Genomic DNA, 23,499 nt, shown 5'->3' on the forward strand with positions numbered 1-23,499 from the left:
TAAATTCATCCTGCCGATAGACTTCCTCATTTTGCATTATAAAGCAGACAAAGATGCGCCCATCATATTGGGACGACCTTTCCTTTCAACCGGTCGCGCTCAAATTGATGTGCACAAGGGAAAAATTGTAATGAGCATTCATGGGAAAAAAAACTCCGTATTAAGGCAGTAAAGATCCCAGAGGACAAAGAAAAGAGAGAAAAGCCACCACGGACATGAACAAACCAACCTGGAATAAGTGATCCCTGAGTATTATATGATTCAACCTCATCAGGGACGCAATCTTTTTAAATATCCTTTTTTTGCATCAATTACTTCATGAACTTTTATCATCTCATTATTTATTATCGCAATTACCTTTTTGTTACCAGCATCGTTCTTACTTCTCTAAAAAAAAAAAGGGAGATTGCTATAACGATTTTTGTTTTATTTAAAATAATTTGACCCCCTCTCTATTTGTTTACAACGATTAAGGCACAGGATTGCGCAGATGTTACGTGAAGCAGCAAATTATCTCACTTCGTCACCGCAATCCAAAAAAGATAGATCGCCACAAAGATGGATGAGTCAATACACAATGTGAGCGACAGCGCAAATTTGAGGGTGTATTCTTCCTTATCTTTATTTCAAATTTTGCTCTATCGCATCGTATGTTAGTTTTAAAAGTTTTATCACTGCATCCTCTTTGATTACTGCAATCATTTGACATAGATAAATTTAGTAAGTTACCACATGTTGTTTCTTTGCCAAGTATGATTTCAATGATGAGCAACATGCTTCTATTTCTTTCGTATATACTAGAGTCATCTTAACTTTAAGATAGTCACCTCATAAAATATTTCTAGAAGTTAGGGGTTTGCTAGCTTTCTTTCAAACTTTCTTTACGAAACTTTCTAAGAACATCGCATGACTTATTTTAATCTTTTGGTAATGAAGACATTGCCGCATTTTAAATCTGGGAGTGAGATATTTATTTTCGACCTTGCTATTTTGAAAAAAAAAAAAGAGAAAATATTTTGAGAATAACAACTCCACTGTCAACGCAATAGAAAACCTACGTTGATAATGGCTAAGTTGTGAAAGGCACTTACCTGTAGTTGGATGTCTGCATGACACACGTAGGGGCAAGCCAAAACGAAAGTAAGTCATCAGGATCAACGCATAAATAAATGACCGCAACTCCGCTGCCAAGTATGTATAAGTTTAGTCTGAGGAATAGTGCATTGCTCGTAGTTGGATGTCCGCATGACACACATGGGGGCAAGCCAAAACGAAGGCAAGGCACTTGGATCAGCACAAGGTCAGAAAAAAATAATAATGTCAAGAAATATGCAAGGATAAAATCATTTGACACCCAGTGAAAATTTTTCTTTTTGAAATAAATCATGCAATGTTCCGGAAATTAGTAAAGTCTTTTTGAAGGTTAAGCTTGCAGTCCTTAGGTCTTAGAAATATTTTAAGGAGAGACTTGAATAAGACTTAAGGAAACTTTGGTACATAGGATTTGAACGAAGTATCCTTAAGAAATCTAGGAAAAGAACATTGCGGTTGACTTACTAAAGGAAATCTTTAGCTTATGCTTGAGAACAAGCATTGTTTAAATTTGGGGGTATGATAACGGGCAGAAATGCACGTTATCATAGTGCTAAGTTCTTAAACAATGTTGGTTTGCGTTGATAAAACATGTTAAATTGTGTCCATTAAGCATCAATTTCATAATATTGCAGTCGCATGCGTTCATTGCATTAGAACAGTTGATTTGTGTATTTTTGTGCAGAATATGCGATGACACAAAGCGGAAATTGCGATCATAAGAAATCATTGGTCGAGCGCAGCATTACCGCAAAGCTTTTCGGTGATCGTGTTCGCAGATATTCCCCGAGAATGAGTGCCGCAACCTGGTCAGCGCAACATGGTGGGCGCATCTGGGTAAAAGGTTAATTAATCGCGATGGGACAGAAAGCTGATGACAGTCAAATCCGAATTAAGTTAATAGCCGATTAACGATAACAAGTACATTCAGCTTTTTGGTGACAAATATTCGGCGCATCAGTTAGGAGAATTAAAGTCGTCTCATTCGTGCAATCATGAGAGAGAAGCCGTCGTTCACCCTTGATGTTCTATAAATACCAAGGGCAACCTTCAGAAAAGGGGTTCAGCAATTCGAAATTTCATACTTCAGTACACATGTCTTTGTTCATAGTTTTCCTTTCGTTTTAAGGCAGATGCGAGAGAGGAAGGTGGTGCTGATAGATCGTTCCGGTAAGCTTGAGAGAGTGTCGAAATCTGCTAGAATAGAGGGAGGGTCGACGGTTGCGGAAGCAGGAATATCTTTGGAACCAAATAGAGATTGACAGTGTAAAAGCCTCGGTCAGCAAGGAATTACTACCAGGCTCTCTACCTTTTATCTTCCATTGTTATTTTGTACTCAAACTCATTGATAAAAATGAAATTTCCTTCTCTATATCTGTTCACTCTCTGTTATTTATGCATGAGTAGCTAAATCTGCTGAATGGGTTGAGAAACATTTAACTAGCACAACTAGGAAATCTTAATTCTATGCGATTATCTTGTATTATGTATGCTTCATTCGTCCATTAGAGATACTCGGGAGGGTAGTCTAAGGACAGAATCTAGGCTTGGGAAGGTCAGGTTAGAATCTAGGCTCAGGAGAGTCAGATTAGAACGCATAATCAAGAGATGGGAGCTTAGGAATAAGCTATATTTGTTATCAACGCATCGCATGCATCCTAGAGATAAGATATGATTGTATGCGGTCACCTTGCCTTTATGCATTTTGTATCATCGCATAGGAAAAGAGTAGAGACTTAGGGATAATCTCTATGGACACTTTTACATTCAATACATGCGTCTTAGACTTAGAAGCATTACATTTGTATTAGAAAATGATTTGCTATGTATGGTTGTAGCATGATCGCATAGTCTGACGCATTCCCCAGTAATGCTAGCTAAAGATTTTCTCAACCCGTTCATCTGCATACTCAGTGTATAAATCACACAACTGACTTTTCTCAAATCCGTCGCATTTGTTTATTTTTCATTAACACATAATTAATTGAGTTACCGATTACCGCAAAGTTTTCATAAAAATTACCATCGCATCTATTTTCACAAGTCCCTGAGTTCGACCCTGGAATTACCAAGAAACTCAGTGGAATTTACACTTGGATTCCGCTGAGGAAACTTGAGTACACAACGCAATTTCACCATCGCATATCATCCATAATTCACTTCATAAAATCAAGCATCATCCAGCTAACTGAGCGTCATTTACATGTTAGAGCTATGAAGCCATTTTTGGAAATCGTTCCCAAGCCCATAGTTGCAAAAGTATGAGAGGCCCAGCGATCTCGAGAACTTTAGGTTTTGTTACTTTGCACAGCTATCTATAAAACAATGTCAAACATGCTCCACCCCAAGAATACCGTCCCACATCATAGAAGCTAGCTAATAGTGGTAGGAACATCAAGTGAACAAAATGACTGGATTTGTCAGAAAACAAACTTCCAACCATAATTTGCAGTATATATGCTCGCGTATATCTTATGACAGTTTCCTCATTTGCATCATCGGCGAGCTCGTGGAATTATGTCTCTACTATATCAAACTTAACCTCGATCCTTTAATTTTATCGATAGGTGGGGTACACTGAGGTACAGTTGACAAATTTGTAACTAGTCGTCATACATCACTCCGGAAATTGACTCACTGTCAATAGGTAACCCAAACAACACTTCTATATTTTGTAGAGTGTTAGTGCACCCTCCAAAGGACATATAAAATGTATACATCTCAGGCCTCCATCTCTCAATCAATGTTGTGATGAGATGTTAATCCAGCTGAATGAACGAAGTAATGGTGGTATTCGAGGGTGGAGTGGGATAGTGCGCTAAACCACTGCCTCTCGACGTTTACAAGGTATTTCTCCAGTGGTACGATCTTGCCACGCAATTGATAATCGATTAATCGATTGATCGTATAGAACATCGAGATCAATAGATCCTAGATTTACAACCATAATTAAAAAGAAAAAAAATTATTTATTTCTCAAGTAAATAATGTACAACTTAATTTTTTTAAAAAAAATATACAAATTAATAAATTGTAATAAAAAAAATTAACTATACAATAAAATTATTATTTACAAGAAAAAAAATATCAATAATAAAAATCTCTAACTGTCTGGAGCCTGTCTTAGTAACGAAGGACACTTCTTTCGACTATGACCTAACTGATTACAAAACACACATCGTAGTCGAGCGCTTGGTTCTATCCAATCAATCTCGTTATGGCATCGTGAACTCTTTAGTCTACCAAGTTTCCTCAACGACGATGGGTTAGCATATAAGACAGACATATGTGTGATCCAGTAATCTTCATGCGGTACAGATTGAAATTGAGGAGAGTAACATGTAGCATACATTGACAGTTTATAGTAGTCCTCAATAAAATCTTCGTAGTTCATGTTAAAATGTGAGCAAACTGCCATAAAATGCGAGCACAGAATGTCGAAGGCTTGCCACTTGTTACATGAACAGTACCGTTCGGACCCATTTATCCTCAATATTTAAACATTTTCTCCTTTATCATTGAGGTTGTGACGTTTGGTCTTCATATGAAATACACCTTCATATCAATCGTATAACTCTATTTCATGTTTACTAAATCTTGCAGCCTATTTATTAATTTTTTTCGTGTGTGTATCTGAATTTTTACTCCACTTAGTATTATAAATATGCCTGAAACAAATTGTTAATAACATATATATTAAAAAAAATTAATATAACTGGGTGTATTTATCTTGACGCTCCAAAGCAGCTTATATTTCTTCTCTTCTTTTTTTCAAATAATTTACGCACTTAAAGGCCATTATTTGAGCAAGAGCATTTATCGGCAACATTCGAGCTCCTTTGAAGACGGCATTTATGCACTCTGATAGATTTTTCATCATCCACCCATATTTGTACCCTCCATTGTGTGCTTGAGTCCATTGTTCTATACCAATGTTGTAAAAAAAACTCAAACAACTCCGATTTATTACTTTAATGTCCTTAATAGCTTTATTAAACTTTTGAATTTGAAATTGACACCAGCACAATAAACATATTTTTTTAATGTTTTAATTTTTTTTTTTATCGAAGTTGCGTAAGCAGAAACGATGGTAACATTTTGGCCTCATCCAACCATTTGCTGGATTGTTCACTGTTGCGATGATACCAACATGTCGATTTGAAATTAAATACACGTCTTTATGTGTTACAATTTCTCTCAGGTATTTTAGGAACCATCCCAATGAGTCTGCAGACTCCTTATCTGCAACGGCGAATACAAGTGGAAGAAAATGCCCATTTGAATCAACTGATGTAACAATCAGAAATTTTTCTCGATATTTACCATACAAGTGGGTACCGTCTATCTAAATCACCGATCAACATTTATTAAAAGCTTTTATAAAAGGACTAAATGCCTAAAATATAGAAGTTAGGATAACATGACCTTCAGTTGGCATTTCTTTCACTCTCCACTCCACACGTATTCCGAGATTGGTCTGTTTAACTATATACAGCCACCTGGGTAATAATTTGTATGGCTCGCCCCAATCATCAAACACTTTAGCCAACATCTTTCTTTTGCCCTCCCACACCCTATGGTAAGGAACATGATATCCAAATTTTGATTTTATGTCACATTTGTGCCACACTTATAGATGGTTTTTCTTTTACGGCATCACAAAACTCTAGTGCAATCATCGATGAATCTAACTGTACATAACTTTGACTAAGTTATGAGTAGAAACATGTATGTTAATCAACATACTTAGTGATCTCAAACAAGCCATGCAACTTTTTCTTTGTTGCACGAAGTCTCCATTTGCAACATTCTTCCCACTCATAAGAAATATGTTAAAAAAATCATAATAATTTTGTATTAAACTATAAAGTTATTACTAAAAAAATCAAATATCATAAAAAATATGTTAAAAAACTTATTAATATTTTTATATTAAATCATAAACTAAACTTTCTTATTAAAAAATCACTAAAAAAAAACCTAAACTTTTTTTAAACTATTTTTTCAAAGTTAGTACAAAAAAAAAATCGAATATCATAAGAAATATATTTAAAAAATCACTGAAAAAATCACTAAACTTTTTAAAACTATTTTATCAAAGTCATTACTAAAAAAATCAAATATCATAAGAAATATGTTAAAAAATCACAATAATTTTGTACAAAAAAAAATCGAATATCATAAGAAATATATTTAAAAAATCACTGAAAAAATCACTAAACTTTTTAAAACTATTTTATCAAAGTCATTACTAAAAAAATCAAATATCATAAGACATATGTTAAAAAATCACAATAATTTTGTATGAAACTATAAACTAAACTTTCTTATAAAAAAAAATCACTGAAAAAATGACTAAACCTTTTAGAACTATTTTTTCAAAATTAGTACTAAAAAAATCAAATATCATAATAAATATGTTAAAAAAATCACAATAATTTTGTACTAAACTATAAACTAAACTTTTGTATTAAACTAAAAATACTAAAGCAATCTATTAGTAAAAAAACCAAATAGTATAAAAAAAATATAAAACTCATTAAATTAATAACTTTTTTTTTTTTGTTGAAAACAAACAAAATACTAAAGTTTTTAACTAAAAACAATACTAAAAAATAGAATATCATATAAAAAAACAAATAAACAAGATTACGTCTTTTTCTATTAAAAAACAATAAACAAAAAATTTATAGAAAACTATAATTAGAAAAGTCATATTGTACGAACAAAATATAATGTCTACTAACATTATTATATCAATATTGTAGATCTAATATCTTCAAAAACAACAATAATTCCTTAACTATTTAAAATGCAAAAGAAAACATTAACATTGTAGATCTTACATAATATAAATAATAAAAAAATACTAACATTATTATATCAATATTAGTAAATTTCGACTATTAAAAAACTATTATTCAATTGAGAATAACATGGTAGATCTATAATATTAACATGGTAGATTAAAATAAATATGTAGATCTAAAATAAAAATAAAAAAAAATAAAAAAAAACTAGTAATAAATAAAAGATAAACATGTAGATCTAAAAGTTATTAACATCAATATATAAAGAATTATAATAATATATTTAGAATAAATAAATATTAAAAACAAAAAAAATAGTAATAAATAAAATTTAAACTCACAAACTCAATAGTAGATTTTTTTTTCAAAGTGACAACATTCACTTTTTTTTTTTTTTTGTTATTTGTTATCCGTCAACAACTACAAAAAAAAAAACCATATTAGAACTTATAACTTATATTTTTAATTAAAAAAATAGTAATTTAGTTGATCAAACGTATACCTTTTTCTTGAATCTTTGTTTCTCGAACAACAATAAAAACTATAAAAAAATAATAATAATAATATAATAATAGAAACAAAATTTATAATTATTCTTAAAAGAACAAAAATCTCTAGTAAAATAAAATAACAAACCTGTATAGTTTAAGGGTAAAGTGTGGAGACCAATGATCCACACAAAATAGAAGATGAGAATTAAGAAATAAGAAAGAGTAAGGAGAATGAAGTAAGTAGTTGAGAAAATGGGTGAAGAGAGTAAGACAATGAAAAAATAAGTGGATGAAAGTTGTGAAAATGGGTGAAGAGAGTAAGGCAGTGAAAAATGAGTGAGATGAAAAAATGGGTGGGACGTGGGGTTAAATAGCCGTAGGTTGAGTGTTCAAAACTCGACCCATGGATTTAATAAGAGGAAGTAGTTAAGGATGCAGAGGCAGCTTTAAATTGCAATATTGGGTCAAGGCGCGCGGTAGGCGAGCAGGCATGAGAAAGCGGCATGAAATGACGGAACACAGCAGCAGCTGATCAAGGGTTGAAGTCTCAACCTATGTAGGTCGAATTTTGAACCTTCGATCTGTGAATGGGAAGGTCGAGATTTCAATCCTCGATTTCCTCTGTGTTGAAATTTTTTTTTCTCACCTTTAAATCTTAAAACTACCATAAATCTCTAAATACTTTCCAAACTATAATATTTCACTAATATTTTTTCTAATCTACCATATTTAATTAAAAGATCCGGATTTTCATTAAACCTTCCCACTTTTGGCTTTTTTTCTCCAAATATTTTTATTTTCTCTCTCTGTTTTTAATTCATTTTTAGTTTTTTTTTTTTCTTTATCTTCTATTTTTTATCTTCTGTTTTTTATTTATTATTTTTCTCATCTCTTCTTCTTTTTTTAAATTTATTATTTCAAATTTTTTCTGTCACTTTTCTTTTTGTTTTTAATATTTTTATATGTTTTTTCCTTAATATATGTATTATCTTATACTTTGAATTATTTGTCTTTCTATTTTTGTTTTTTTATTTTCTTATTTCATACAATTTTTATATGTTTTTCATCTGGTTCTTTTTTTTCTTCTATGAATGAAACTTAAATTATATTGTTCAAAATTATTTTAGAATATTGACTTAAAATAATAAACTAACTAACAACTAATGGTGTAAAATTAACTAGAGTAAATTAATTATTGAAAATTAAATTTGATTGAAATTAATATTTTATTATTGCATAAAATTTTTTATTTATTAGCCTTTTAAAAAAATATAATTAATTAACTAATAATAGTATAAGTTAATTTTTAAACTAAATAATATTTAACACTTTTACTTCTAATTTTAATTTATAATTATAATTATTTTTAAATTAACATTATTGTTTAAGTATTTAAAATCAATTATTTTATATCGGTTTCTTTTGGATATGTATAAGGCTTATAATTAACATTAATCAATTAGCTAATTAACTCTTTAATTAAGAAAACTATAGGAAAAAATGGAAATAAATATTTTAATTAATTACCAATATTATTTTTATTAAAAATTGATAATATAAATTACAATCCAAAAAATTTAATTGATAATAAATATATTAAATTGGAGGATGAGAAGGTAAATTTAATTAAATTCTAATGGTTTAAAATTGATGTGATAACTTAAAGTAATAAAAACAAATTAACAAATAAAAATTAATTATTGAAATTGATTTTGATTAATTTTATACTTTATAATTGTATAAAGAAAGTATAATACTTTTTCATACATTTTATTCTCATTTTATATATAATCAAATACTATCTTTAATTTCTAGATATCTTATTTCTATATTAATTTTAAGATATTCTATTTCTAGATATCTTATTTTGATGCGTTATTATTTTTCAGACATTTATGTAATTATAATTAAACTTTTACGAAACGACAGCTCAGGTAGTACAAATCTATCTAGAAGCGGATGAAATAAACGCTACAAAGGCCGAAAATTCAGCATCTCTCAACAAACGGTCCAACTTAGTCCATAAGCTTTCTGCACTCATTTTGCTCGATGCTCGTGTGTGATAAGACCTCGAATTCTTTAGCTGAATTGTGTTTCGTGTATAAATTCAATTTGGGATTTGGGATTTATTTTTATTATCATCTTCATCTCTCCCAATCCACACCCATTTAATCCGAATTCTTCTTCTTTTTAGTTGAAGATGGCCAGTGGAATCTTCCATGGTCTGTTTTACCATCTGTTTTTTGTGTATTTGGCATCTTCTTCTGTGGGATCGCAGAACTTTGTGCAGGGTCGGTTGCTTCTAATTTCAAAACCCGACCCGGATAATGCTGCGGCCACTGCTCGTTGGTTGGTTTCTCAGAATTCATGGGGAATCTTAAGGTATAATCTGCATCTAAGAATCTAAGTTCATTCTTTTTGATATATATCCAATCTGGGGCTTCGGCCTTTTGCTGGTTAATTGAATTGATTCGAGTTGATTGACTGTTAATTTGTAAGGGGCATTTGGGCTTTACCGGATAGAGGGGGCATTTGATGAGGAAATTAATGTTTTGTTATTTGCTGAACTTCTTCATTGTTTTTATTTTTTTTGTGCAGCACCATCTCAAGTGATTTTGGGGGAGCGCCTTTTGGGTAAGCATTATCTTCTTACTCATTTTCTTATTCTATTGAGCTGTCCTCGATTCTTAGCTGTTTTGATCAAAGAATTCATTAACGTCTTTCTGAGCTATGGATGTAAGCAAAAAAAAAACTTTGTGATTGTGTTCTGATATTAAGGGCATGTTTGGAATGACATAGAAATGCTTTAATCCAAACAGACTGTAACTTAATAAGTGAACTTGGTTTTGGAATCGAGCATTGCAGAAACTGTTTTAACAAATTCGAAAATTAAGTCCATTACTAGAATCAATTTGTTCAATCCCCTGTATTTGAGTGTCTTGATGAGAATGGTTTCAAAATTAAGGAAGTGTATGATAGGAATGTTATTTAGTTAGAAATGGGAATATTAGTAGATATTAAGGGTATGTTAGTAATTACTTAAAGGTGTTTGTTATGAAAGTTTGGTTATAAATATAGTGAGTGAGAAAGGAGGAGGCAGACACTATTTTGGTATCATAGCGGTGAACATTGGGAGATGATGGGAAGATCGAAGGAAGAATAGTAGCTTTGGAAGAGAAAATTGCTGATTCGCCGAAGTGGGTGAGAAGCAATCAGCGATAGAGGCAAAAGTAGTTGCTCAAGGAACCAAAACATTTGACGAAAGACGATCAATTATGAATAACTGCTGATAAAAAAAGACATTGATGTTTGAATATCTTTGAGGTCGAGAATGTGTTCCAAGCGGCAAAGGCGAGAGTTTCACAAAGAGATCGCTGGCGATTGTGGCGATTGTGGAAGATGAAAACTTACGATATAAACCCAAGCATTCGAGATACTTGGACCCTCCCTCTCGAGATATATTTCAAGCAAATCACTCATCAAAATAATGCCTACCTCCTCCTTTCTCACTCAATGTATTTATAATCAAACTTCCCTAACAAACTCCTTTAACTAATTAGTAACGTACCTTTAATACCTACTAATATTCCCTTTTCTATCTTAATAGCATTCCTATTGCTATCTATTAAAAAGTTATCTCATAATGCTATAGTTCACTCTAAACATAAGTCCATTTCATGTTACTTCGAGGTGTGAGGCTATGTTTTTATCTCCAATAGGATTTGGAATCAATTTCACATATCAATTTCAATGATTCTCTGCATTGGAGGATTCATTCTGATTTCAAAATTGCATAGATTAGTTGCTAGTTGCTTCAATGAGCAAGAAGCATACACTCTTCTACGATTGTCCTGTTACATTTCTTCAGCTTCACATCTAAAGTTTTGAACATCCTTGTTGTGTTATGTCTATTATTTCGGTTACCTTTGATTCCTTCTTCAGAACTAATCACTGTCCTCCAATATCTGTATGCGACTCATTTGAAGCACTTTTCTATTGATTACGATAAGGCTAAACTTAAGTATTATACAATTGAGAATACCAGACTTGCAGGAAAGAAGAATATACAAGACTAAGCTAATATTCGTCTCCTGCAGGAATGTGGTTTCGTTTAGTGACGGGCCACCCAACGAAGGTCGAGGCATTCCATATTTCTACTTAACTACTCTTGACCCAACTGCAAAGTATGCAATCTCTGATGAGAGGGCTTCATTCACACTCAGTGAGTACCCTATTGGAACTTGTGGCAAGACAGATCCAGAAAACCCGACTTGCGCAAAAATTACATTGATCGGGAAGGTAAAATTGTTAGTTTTACATTCTCCAGCTTATCTTCTAACCATGCTAATATTCATCTTGTGTAACTTTAAGTCACTGTTTGGCCTACAGCTGAAGCAGGTTGAGCCTAATTCCAAAGAAGTAGAGTTTGCTAAAACTTCTTTGTTCTCAAAGCATGGAGAGATGAAAAGTAAGTAAACTCAAACCATAATCTCCTTGTTCATTAACATCACATTTATTTTTCTTGTTCATGTTCTTGACAGACTGGCCCAAGGATCACGACTTTCGGTTCTACAAATTAGTAATAGAAAACATATTCTTGATCAATTGGTTCGGTGGACCTAAGCCTCTTACAGTTGATCAATATCTTCATTTGAAACCGTGAGTATTGATATCGAAACACCAGCATCGTCAATCCTAAACCAAGTTTAGTAAAGTTCAGTTTCTGTTGTTTCAGTCATTTCGATTTTCAACTGCTCAAAATTAGGTCTGATGATATTTTTCTCCTTTTTTTGCCTATTCTTTCTTCTTCAGGAATGAGCTCACATCCATTAGTTGAATTTGTACAATCTGATCTTCCTTGATCATATCAGCTTCCTGGGTTTGAACTATTGAAAGTTTGTACAGATTATTGCTTGTGGGGATGGGAATTATGGGAAGAATACAGATGCATTCATTCGTTGTCCAGATTCTAAAGTTGCTGATGGGTTTTAAATCGTGTATTATTGAGTAAATCTGTAACAAGAAGTTTGATAAATGTGTTCTGATATTAGCACACATTTCTATTTCTTTAATTAATTGCTGTGAATATTTCTAATATTACGAAGTACCATACTCCTTTGTTCAAACTATAAATTTGTTTTCGTTAATATTTATTGATCCAACAATGATGTCAATAGGTCTCATTTTCCTCGTAATGCACGCACACTTCCTACTAATCTTCATACACCTTTACTGACTCTGAGCTACTCCATTCTTTAGCACAATAGAGATATAGATTCGAATCATAAATCTCTTGATTGATAGTCATATGGTAATTGAGCTAGGTTCGTTTTAACTATTGAATTCATCATAAGATGTTATAAAAATTAAACATCTATGTTTGTTCTATGGATCATTCCTCTCCTATTATAAAAAAAATTGACCATCTTTGTAACTTCATTGCTATTTTACAAATAAATGGTTAAATTACGTGATTAGTTCATAAATTTTGAGATTTATGTTTAGTTGGTTCATTGAACTCTTAAAAGTTACTAATAATAGGTTACAATAAACTTTAAATTTCGTGTCTAATAAGTTTTTGATAAATTTGAAAATTTTAAAAATTGATCCATCTATTAGATATAAATTTAAATTTTATGCATTTGGGAATTCTAAATTTTAATTATGTATATAGTAGACTCGTGAATTTGGGGGGAAATGTCAAGAATTTCACTCCTGAAATTTAGAGAATAGGTATGTTTGGTTCTTAAATTTTCGAAAATATTCTTCTTTATCTTTTGTCTCCTATCTTTAAAAAACAGGCTTAAAAGTTTCTAAAATATTCTTCTATATTATTTTAAATAATTATATCAAATTTTAAAAATAACATTTTTTTTTTTTTTGAAAAGGTTATCTCTGGTCTAAAATTATGATTTTAATTTAAAGTTTCATATAATTATTTAAAAAAAGACGCACACATCATATTGATGGACCATATGTATCTAATCTTAAAAAGTTTTTAAAAATTTCGAAATTAAATACATATTTTTGATAATTCAGGAATAAAAAGGACTTTTTTTTTTCAAATTTAAAAGTTTGGGAACTAAATTTATAAGGACTAACCAGAGCATCAACAATTTTTAAAGTTTCATTTGAAGATATAATAAACTGATTTTAGGTTTTGAAAAATAACAAAATGATTAAATAACTAATTAATTACTAATTTGTGAATGTCATAAATATCCCCATCTTCGTTAGATTGTATTCTCTTTTAAAAAATAACCAAACCTCTAACAAAAAAGATTCTTTCCTTTAAATTAGGTTATAACTAACTAACAAAATCTCAATTAAATAGTAAAAAAAAGATAATGCAGAACAAAATCAAAGGCCGGAAAAAAGAAACACATTGAAAAATAAATAAAAAATTTTAATATATAAAATGGATCATATCTCTCTCGATTGTTTTCCCGTAGTTTACTAATTAGAACATACCACGAATAGGTATTATAACTATTAAACAATAATAGTTGTTGTATGACAACATATGTGAACATGATTACTATGTACTTATCATCTATAATTGAAGCTCTATATAAATACTCGCAAAATAAATGGTAGATGGACGATACTTAGTTCAAAATCGTAAATAATAAACACAAATTCCCAGTCAAATATAACAAATCCTCAACAAGTTCTAAAAATTTTAGTGATATGAACCGATCAAGCATCAAATTATCATTTGATTTCAGAGCCTAGACATTTTAAATCAGGTATATCATATGAGTATAATCTTTATTTGATCAAGTTTTATAATTGCATTTTCAATTTTGCTTTTTGTTTGTGTTAGTTGAGGAAAAAATTACATCGATATTTTTGTTGGAGTTTGACTTCGATTGAAGAAAAAATACAGTCAATTTTGATGTTTTGAGTTTTAGGATTTTCTTTGAATGAAACTTCTTTAGTAGATGATAGGGTTTCATCATCAGTTTTGTAATTCTTGAAAATCAAGGTTGCATGCCAAAAACATTTAGATAAGTCCAATCCTCTTGCTTATGGAGTGTTCAAACTCAGATTAAGGAACTATTTCTCCTTATCTCTCAGTCTTCGATCAAAAGGTAATTTAAATCTAATCCTTTCTTTTGGGATTAATGTCAAATTGGTTGGAGGTTTTTAGAATTGATATTAGTGGTTCAACATTTGGGTTCCTAATTTTTAAATTCTAGTGTTTTTATATCATTTGGGTATATGTTTCATGCAATTTCTTCCTTTGTTGACTTTATTTCATAATTAGGAATTTGTTTATATATATATATATATATAATCATATTAATCTTAGAAAAGAGATGCTTCTTTATCATGTTCATTGACGAAGTCTTTGGCTAAAGATTTATACTTCTCAAAAAAAGAATACCAAGATAGCTATCCAAACGCTTAACACATGCAATTCTAATTATATTCATTAAGGAGTCCAAGCGAAAGCTAGATTCTTTTTTTGGGACCAAGTTACTATTATTTCTTTTTCTCCCTTTGTGTTAAGTTTATTTATTTTTTTTAATAAATGGTTTCCCACAAAAGGATTTTTTTTTTTTAATGAGCGCGCCACAATGAATTTATCTCCTATTTTTTTATGAGGATGAGGAAATGACCATTGCATTGGGATCAGGCATGCCTTTACTTTAGTTCTTAGAAAGATAGAGCATTTTAAGGCTTGAACTTGATAGCATTTGAACTGAATTCTTTCTGGTTAAAGAATCTCTTTCTAGTTGCTCTAGAACAATTAGGAGGCGTCTTTGGGCTCACAGAACTTGCTTTCAAATTGAGGGAAAAACCGTTCTCGGCGTGACCATCCAGTTGAATCTCATTACACTCCCGTGTGGTTATGGGGGTGGGCCTACTTTCCACTTTGTTACCGGTTAAACCATCATGTTCGACTAAAAAATCAATGTCAAAGACTCTGTCTAGTAACCATCCCCAAAATCTCTTTTTAGGGTCTTTATTAAGATAGTGGTGGGTTACACACTCCTGGGAAGTCTCTCGGCTTTCTTAAACATAGCACCATAGGAGAAGACATTTGATTCTATATATATATTGGAAAAGAAAACCTGTGCTGAGTTTGATACTGTTAGGTTGAGGAATTGCATTGAAAAAGTAAAAATAAAAAAAATAATAAAACGTAGGAAAAAAAAAGAGAAATCGAAAAAAAAAAAGTTGGAAAAAAATTGGGTGAAAAAAAATTGAAAAGACAGTGGTGGTGGTATTAGAAAAAAGTGAAGAAGAAAAATCTGAAGGTGTGGATGCCCGTGTGAAATTAAAAAAAAAAAAAAAAAAAAAAAAAGGAAAAAAAAAAGAGAATCGAGAAGATTTCTAGCGGTAGATTGATGAATTTGTGAAAGGAGCTAGGTCAAATAAGCACGTCAAGTAGGTATGTCAATTAAACGACTGAATTTTCATGAGTTTTAAGCTGCTGAAATTCATAAGTATTAGTTATTTGAAGGCAATGTTCCATCAAAGAAGGTGTGTTGAAATTTGTTGTAGAGATACAAAGCTTATAGAGGCTATACGAAAAGATTTTGTAGAACTATGTAATTCTATAAGAAAATTTATTCCGAAAATAATCCAATTAGAATGGAGTTTGATGTGCTAAGTCTCTAAGGAACGTACAATCAAACCAAAACACGGTCAATACCCAAAGAAGAAGAAGAAGAAGATGCAAATTTTCCAAGAGCACAAGAAAAAGAATCAAATAGAGAGATTCCTGGGGAGGAAGAAACAAGAGTCATTGAGAGTAAAAGAGATAAACAATTCTCAACCAAAATTAGAGAAAGAGACTGAGGAGGTAGAAACACTAGTAGAAGAGAATATGACAGAAGAGACACTAGTAGGAGAATGTGAAAGAAGAATTTGACAATAGTATGCAAAATAATGAAAATGAAGGAAAGATTGAGGGAGTGAGTCCGAGTTTGAAAGTACGTGAAGATGAAATTATCTCCTCAAAATCACTCATCTTTGAGTCTATACACAAGAGAGCTTGTTATCACCAATGTGGAGTTAATCTTAGAATATTATCTAGTTCTACTTATTTTGACTTTTTGTAGGACTTTGAAGTACTGATGAAGGAGCAATGTTTCTCGCATGAGATGTTCAACATAAAGACATTAGTTAGAAAAGAATTCTCCAAACTTGTTTATGTACTCTTCAATGGTCAACAGTTCAAGAATCAAAAGAGAATTATATCATTAACATCTTACAACTACGAAGTTTCTCTACAAGGTGATCACTTAAATTCGAGGACGAATCCTTTTAAAAGAGGAGAGGATGATATGAACCGATCAAGCAATAAATTATTAATTAGTTTGTATTTAATAACTTTGATGTATTTTAATATTTTATCTTTTTTATGACATTTAAGTAGGAATAATTTTATTATTTTACTATGAGACATTAGGATTTCTTTTATTGGAAGAATATTTAAAGTCTAGCCATTAGGTTTTTAAGGGAGTTTTTGGGATTTGAAATTTGGGATGATAATTTTTCTGTGTTGATGACGGAGATTCATCATCAACTTTACAATTCTTGATCTAGGGTTGCATGCTTGAGTATTCAGGTAAGTCTGATCATCTTATTTGTAGACTATTCAAACCTTGAGTAGAAATTAACTCTCCTTATTTCTTGGTCTTCAATCAAAAGGTAATCCAATTCTAGTTTTCCCATTAAATTGGCACCAATTGACTAGGGGTTTTAGAATTTGATATTAGGGGTTCAATAATTGGGTTCCTAATTTTCAATTTCTAGGGTTTTTATACCATTTCGATAAAGTGATATTTGAAAATAACAAAACATTAAAAGAAGAAGAAGAAGAAGAAGAAATGATAAATGGAAAATTAGAGTAGAGTGTGTAGGATCAATATGATAATCCTAGAGGGGGATGAATAAGGTTTATTAAACTAATGAAAAAAATTTCCTAAATGTAGGCCCAATTAAGCAAATTAATACACTTTTACTAATAAGTAATTTAAACAACAATTTTACACATATACTAATAACTTGTAGAAACACAAGTTGTTCTCTCAAAGTTGGAATAATTAGGATTTTTAGTGATGTAAATGTATTCATTGCAAAGGAAAATGCATGAAATTCTACATATGTGATAAACTCGTATAAAAGTATCCTTTTAAGTAAAAGCTGCTTCACTAACGCACTTTAATGCAAGAATCAGAAAAATCTACCAAGTGTTGCAGACGAGGCTAACCCAAAGGGTATGTGTCTGAGACTACCCGACGCATGAAGAATTCATTTGGCTCGTGCATGTTACATCTAATCATAACTTGTGGGCATGGGCATCTGACTAATGACGTCTAATTAAATCAGAGTGGCAGTGGTTATCTCAGGGTATGGAATTTAATGCAATTAAATCACCAAGTTGTTGAGAGATTGCCTATATAAGGAGAAGTCACTTGCAAGAAGAAGAGTTAGACAGTTAGAATTTAGATAACAGACAACCAATAGTTATAACTTTTTCACCTCTGTCGTTTGCAAGCAAGGAGTAGGAGGGACGACCACCATTTTTCCACAGTTGATAAAGAAGTGCTGCCAAAGAGAAGCTCGAGAGAGATATCTTCTTCAACTCTTCCACCAAGTTGGTCATAGCAAGCATTAAAGATAAGCCAAAAAGGATAAGAGATTGAACTATGTGGCTTGACTTCTTCCTTTTTACTTTGCATTTTCTGTTGGAGTTAATGTCCTAAATCGAGTGTATCTTGTAGTTTGTAAAGATAAATTATATATCCAATAAAATAAGAGGCATTTTCATAATGTTTAGACTGCATTAGATCAATCCAATAGACTAAGATCCAAGGTTATTTTATGAAACTTAAACATATATGTGGAGAGATACAGGTGGATCACGTTTAAGTGATAACCTAAACGGTCTGCAGTAGATGGATAAGGCTGGGTACCTGATCCTGGTGACACTATGAATACGACCTAGTTTGTAGATGTTACAGTTGTTGTAGTGCGAGCAAGGGTATTCTATACCACTATTTCTAGAAGAGACTTACATTTCACTAGGATGACCATGGGTGACTTGATCTTAATCCTTAGTTGTGAATTCCTGTCTATGAGGGAAATCCTTTGATTTGTATGGGTGAAAGTTGTCTTGTTAGTCGACTCAACAAGCCTACTATTTTGGAGACTTGTAGATAAATTACTCCCTTAACAGCTGATTCTGAATCTTGAACATTAAGACCTTAATCTCTCACTAGCCCGAGAGGTGTTAGTTTATAGTTGTATAAACTGTTTATTCATTAGAGGGATCAATAGTATTTAAGGAGTTAGATGTAACTATAGGAGTAAAACGATATTTTGACCCAACTATAGTTATGAGTGATTTGTAAAGGGTCAACTCATTGTTGATTGGTTATATTTGTGGACACAGAAATAAATCTACAAAGCGAAGAGTGTAGCTATCGGTCTTTAGTAGAGTGACCGATGGTTCATGAAAATTGATTAATTTAATTAAAGAGTTTAATTAATTAATCTTATATCATTGGAGCTTATAATCTGTAGGTTCATAAGATCCCATTGTTATCTCACTAAAGGATATATAAGAGGAATGGTTTGAATTGTTCAAATCAATTGCATATTAATAAGATTAATTATAGATGCGATCTATAATTAAGAGAGAGAAATATTTGAATAAGATTCAAATATTAAAGAGATGTATATGTATAAACTGCTTTCTCACTACAAGATTTCTTATCTTTTCCGATGAAATTTCTCCCGATGCCTTTAAAAACATTGAGAGAAAGCAATTTTCCCGACGGTTTTTAAATTGTCGGGGAAAAAAGGCTATCTCGATGATTGTTTGAAAAAACCGTGGGGATATGTTGGAAATAATCGGTGCTTTTTATTAAAAAAAAAAAAAAGGCTATCCCGACGGTTGTTCGAAAAACCGTCGAGATAGGTTGGAAAAAATCGGTGCTTTAAAAAAGGTTATCCCAACGGTTGTTTGAAAAACCGTTGGGATAGGTTGGAAAAAATCAATGCTTAAAAAAAAAAAAAAAACTTAATTTCTCTGTCAATCTATGTGCGCCGCCTCGCTCACAACTCCCCTCTCCCCACCCCCCCCCCCCCCCCCCCCCCCTTTCCTCTCCCCTTTTCGCGAACCCATTCCCACGCGATCCGCCACCCCACTCTGCCCACCGAAAACCCCACATTGTTCTTCCACACTGTGTGCCCCCTTCTCCGTCACTACACAGGCTATCGCGCCAATCATCCAACAAAATCTTCAGATCCTTGTGAGAAGCGACACTACACACGCCCCCCTTCTCTGTCACTATAACGCCCCCTTCGCTCCCACAACCAGTGGTTGGCTTCCAAACCAAACACCGTCATCTGCCACTGTCAACAAGGAACTTCTTTAGTTTTTTTTTTTTTTTTTTTTGTCGTTGGTTAGATTTCTTCTCCATATGTTATTTGTCAGTTTTCGATTCATTGGAATTTTCTTTGATGTTCTATGCAACAGAGTCTGAAACAATAATCTGTGCTAAGATAACCAACATCATGTTCTTCTCAAAGTGAAGCTTTTTGTATTTCCATTTTTGTTTGTTTCCTTTGTTTCTGTGGCCAATTTTTGGGCATTAGGTTCTATTGAGGACAACTTAAATTTTCATGAAATGAAGAACTACCTCTCAATTCTTGTACTCTTTACTAATTGTCATATGTTTTTATGATACTAGCATGTTTGACTCCTAACTAAGCTTAGTATTTGACATATTTTGTACAACATTTTTTTCCTTATTTTTGTAAAAATCAACAAGTTGATATAATTGATATCCTAAATTTAGGTTTCTATCTAACGTACATACTTATGTACTTATAATTTATAAATGTACCTCTCTTTCCTCATCTTCTCTATTGGTTAAAGAAGAATGACACTAGTTCTTTTCGTTAATTTATTCATGTTGTAAACCAACTAGTTTCATTTAAATATATAATTATGTTTAAGTTTAAGTTGGGTTTTAAGTTCTATATTGAGTTTGAGATTGAAATATATAAATATGAGTTGGTTTGTTTCAATTTGGTAATGTTATTAGTTGAATTTTAAGTTCTATATTCATTTTGAGGTTAGTATAAAATTATTTAAATTTGTATTTTGTAGGTATCTCGAGATTGATGTTGAAGATGTATCTCCCAATGAGCTAAGCTTGGTTGTAGAATTGTGTTTTATAAGTACTTTATAGATATTGTGTAATGTTATGTTGGGGTTACAAATTTGTGGATATTACGTATGGGATTGATGTCCTAAATCTCTCTTGTATTCTTGCAGTTTGTAAACATTGTATAAACAAATTGTTATTAGTAAAATAATTGTTGTTTTATGAGCATATACTCAATCCAATAAACTAAGATCCTAGATTATTTTATGTAATTTAAATATGTATGTAGAGACATACAGGTGGATCATATTTAAATGATAACCTAAATGGTCTGTAGTAGATGGATAAGGTTGGGTACTTGACACTATGGATACGGCCCGTTTTATAGATGTTACAAGCATTGTAAAGTGCTATAAATGATCTGATCCTGATCATTCATGTGAAGACATGTGAGTGGGGATATCCTATACAAAGAGTTTGTATAAGATCGGACCACGAATTGACTAGTCTTATTATATAACACTGTTAATAGTAGAGACTTACATTTTACTAGGATGATTGTAGGTGACATGACCTGAATCTTGAGTGAGTTGTGAATACCTACCCATGAAGGAAGTCCTTTGATTTGTATGGGTGAGGGTGGGCAGATCGTCGACTCAATACGCCTACCATTTTGGGGATTCGTCTGATCAGTTAATTGGGAACACAATTACACAAGACGGAATTTACTCATTCCCTGATGTTGGGGTAAGTAGAAAAATTACTCCCATAAGGGCTGATTCCGAGGCTTGAACAATGTGGCCACACCCCCTCTTGGCCCGAAAGGGATTTGGTCATAGTTGGACTATGACTTATTATTCATTTAGTGGTACTTAATATGCTAGATGTAACTACAGGGGCAAAACGGTAATTTTGGACCATTTGTACTTATGAATAATTTGTGAAGGGTCATTGTGTTGTTGACTGGTTATACCCAATGGATATAGAAATATATATATAGTGTGAAATGTGCAACTGTCGGTCTTTAGTGGAGTAACAGTTAATGGATGTTGGGTAATTTAATTAAAGAGTTTAATTAATTATTCAAGTACCATTGAAGTTTCAATCTATGGGTCCATAAAGTCCACTATGTAGCTCAACAAAGATTATTGAGAATTAATTTTAGATTAATTTTAATTATTCAAATTAATTTAAGGAATTAATTTTATATGATATAACTAATTAAATTAATTATATGTGATATAATTAATATAATGTATTCTGTACATTATAACATAAAAGTTACTTTGAGAGGAATTAAATATTTGAATATGATTCAAATACTAATTATATGAATGAATTTCATATAATTAAATTTAATATAAATATGATTTATGTTAAATACCATAAATGATAGAGAAGAATTAAATATCTGAATATGATTCAAATATTAATTATATGGATGAGACTCATATAACTGTTAGTATAAATGTGATTTATATTAAATACAATGCATTGTTGAGAGAAAATAAAACTATAAGTTATATTATATTCGATACAATATAAAAATTACAGGTTATGTGTTATATTTGATATAACATACATACATACTTATATATAAAAATTAAATTAAATTAATTCTAATTTTAATTTAATTAAAGGGAGGGAGTTACAACTTCCTCCTCTTAATTCTCTCAACCAAAACGTGAGGATGGGGACAGTTTATTTTTTATCTTCTTCCTCAACTCTCTGATGGTAAGATATATTCGCTTGGTAGTTTCCAATCACTTAGAAGAAAAGTATTATTCTTTCTCCTCAGATCTCTCTCTCTTCCAAAATCTAAGAGCTCACAACTCTTGAATTCTCAATCCCAAGAGAATATAGATGGTTCTCAAGTGGAGGTGCCATTTGGGTTGCCGTATTTTGAAGATCAAGATCTAGAACGAAGGGTTCGTGATCCTGATCAAGGGAATTCGTGAAGACCATTTGGCTTCAAGGGTAAGTGTTGTTTCTTCCCTAATTAGTTTCTACATATGCTATAATTTTAAATATGTGTAATGCATATTTTTCTTATTCTGTAAAATTGGGATTTTATAAAAAAAAAAAAAAAAATGAAAATTGGGATGATCCTTTTCCGCTACGAACCTTCACTGGTTCCTTCAATGTAATGTTAAAGACGAATCTTATTAGTATTTGTTTATTTGATAAATTTATAAGATTCAAACATGTTTTGTGGATATTATTTAATGTTGTAGATATCTAATTAATTTTATCAGTTTTAATTTCAATTTATTTGATATTTGTAAGATTCAAACAGGTATGACATTCATAAAAAAGAAAAAAACATATATAATATTTAGTAAATAAAGAAAAAAGATATTTCCGACGCCTAAATATGTAATTCCGATGATACAGGCATCACGAAAAAGTGTGATTTCATGTTTTTTTTTCTTTTACCTTTTTTCCAATGCTAAAATAGGTCACTGTCGACAAAGGTAATACTAAAAATAGGTCAAGATTATCTTTTCTGACAGTTAAATAGTAGATTGAGCGTCGGGTGAAGTAACCATCTCCGACGCTAAAAGAAACCATCAGTAGAAGCTTAGTTATCCCGTTAGTAAAAGTAGCTTAGCTATCCCACATCCAATTCTTGAGATCCTAGAGAATAACAAGGTTTCACTTATAGTGGTGTCCCCTGATCATTGAAGAGACATTCTAGAAAAAAAACATGAAGGGAATCATGAAGAATTTAAGAATCTACAAAGGCAATATTTAACTCTTCCCTCTTTTATTCTCTTAAATGCATGTTAATCTCGAATTTTTTATCCATAATGTTGTTATTTTTATATTGTATTTTGTTTATGTAAAATTGAAAAACAAAATTACAAAACGCTTACACGCTTCCGCTTGGGATTCGATCCCTTCAATTGGTATTGGAGTTCAATTTGTGCATTTTTTTTATTTTTGGTTTTTTAGAAATAAAATCATAAA

The 23,499-nt window shown here is 31.4% G+C and overlaps 1 protein-coding gene across 4 annotated transcripts; it reads left to right on the forward strand.

Moving 5' to 3' along the window:
* The first annotated feature begins 9,320 nt into the window (after positions 1 to 9,320).
* LOC120079464 (Pyridoxamine 5'-phosphate oxidase family protein) lies at positions 9,321 to 12,526 on the forward strand. 4 transcript variants are annotated; one of them, XM_039033660.2, is made up of 6 exons: positions 9,321 to 9,775; positions 9,992 to 10,027; positions 11,491 to 11,692; positions 11,783 to 11,861; positions 11,935 to 12,052; positions 12,206 to 12,526. In XM_039033660.2, exons 1-6 carry the CDS (start codon positions 9,594 to 9,596, stop codon positions 12,228 to 12,230), a joined length of 642 nt encoding a protein of 213 aa, XP_038889588.1. In that variant the 5' UTR covers positions 9,321 to 9,593; the 3' UTR covers positions 12,231 to 12,526. The 4 variants fall into 4 exon arrangements, with proteins under 4 accessions (XP_038889588.1, XP_090171049.1, XP_038889587.1 ...); XM_090314923.1 differs by having other exon boundaries at positions 9,326 to 9,775; positions 11,935 to 12,097; XM_039033659.2 differs by having other exon boundaries at positions 9,330 to 9,775; positions 11,491 to 11,861; positions 11,935 to 12,097.
* The last annotated feature ends 10,973 nt before the right edge of the window (positions 12,527 to 23,499 follow it).

Source organism: Benincasa hispida, chromosome 6 (assembly GCF_027475165.1).
Source record: "Benincasa hispida cultivar pf3 chromosome 6, pf3_genome.v1.1, whole genome shotgun sequence".
NCBI lineage: Eukaryota > Viridiplantae > Streptophyta > Magnoliopsida > Cucurbitales > Cucurbitaceae > Benincasa > Benincasa hispida.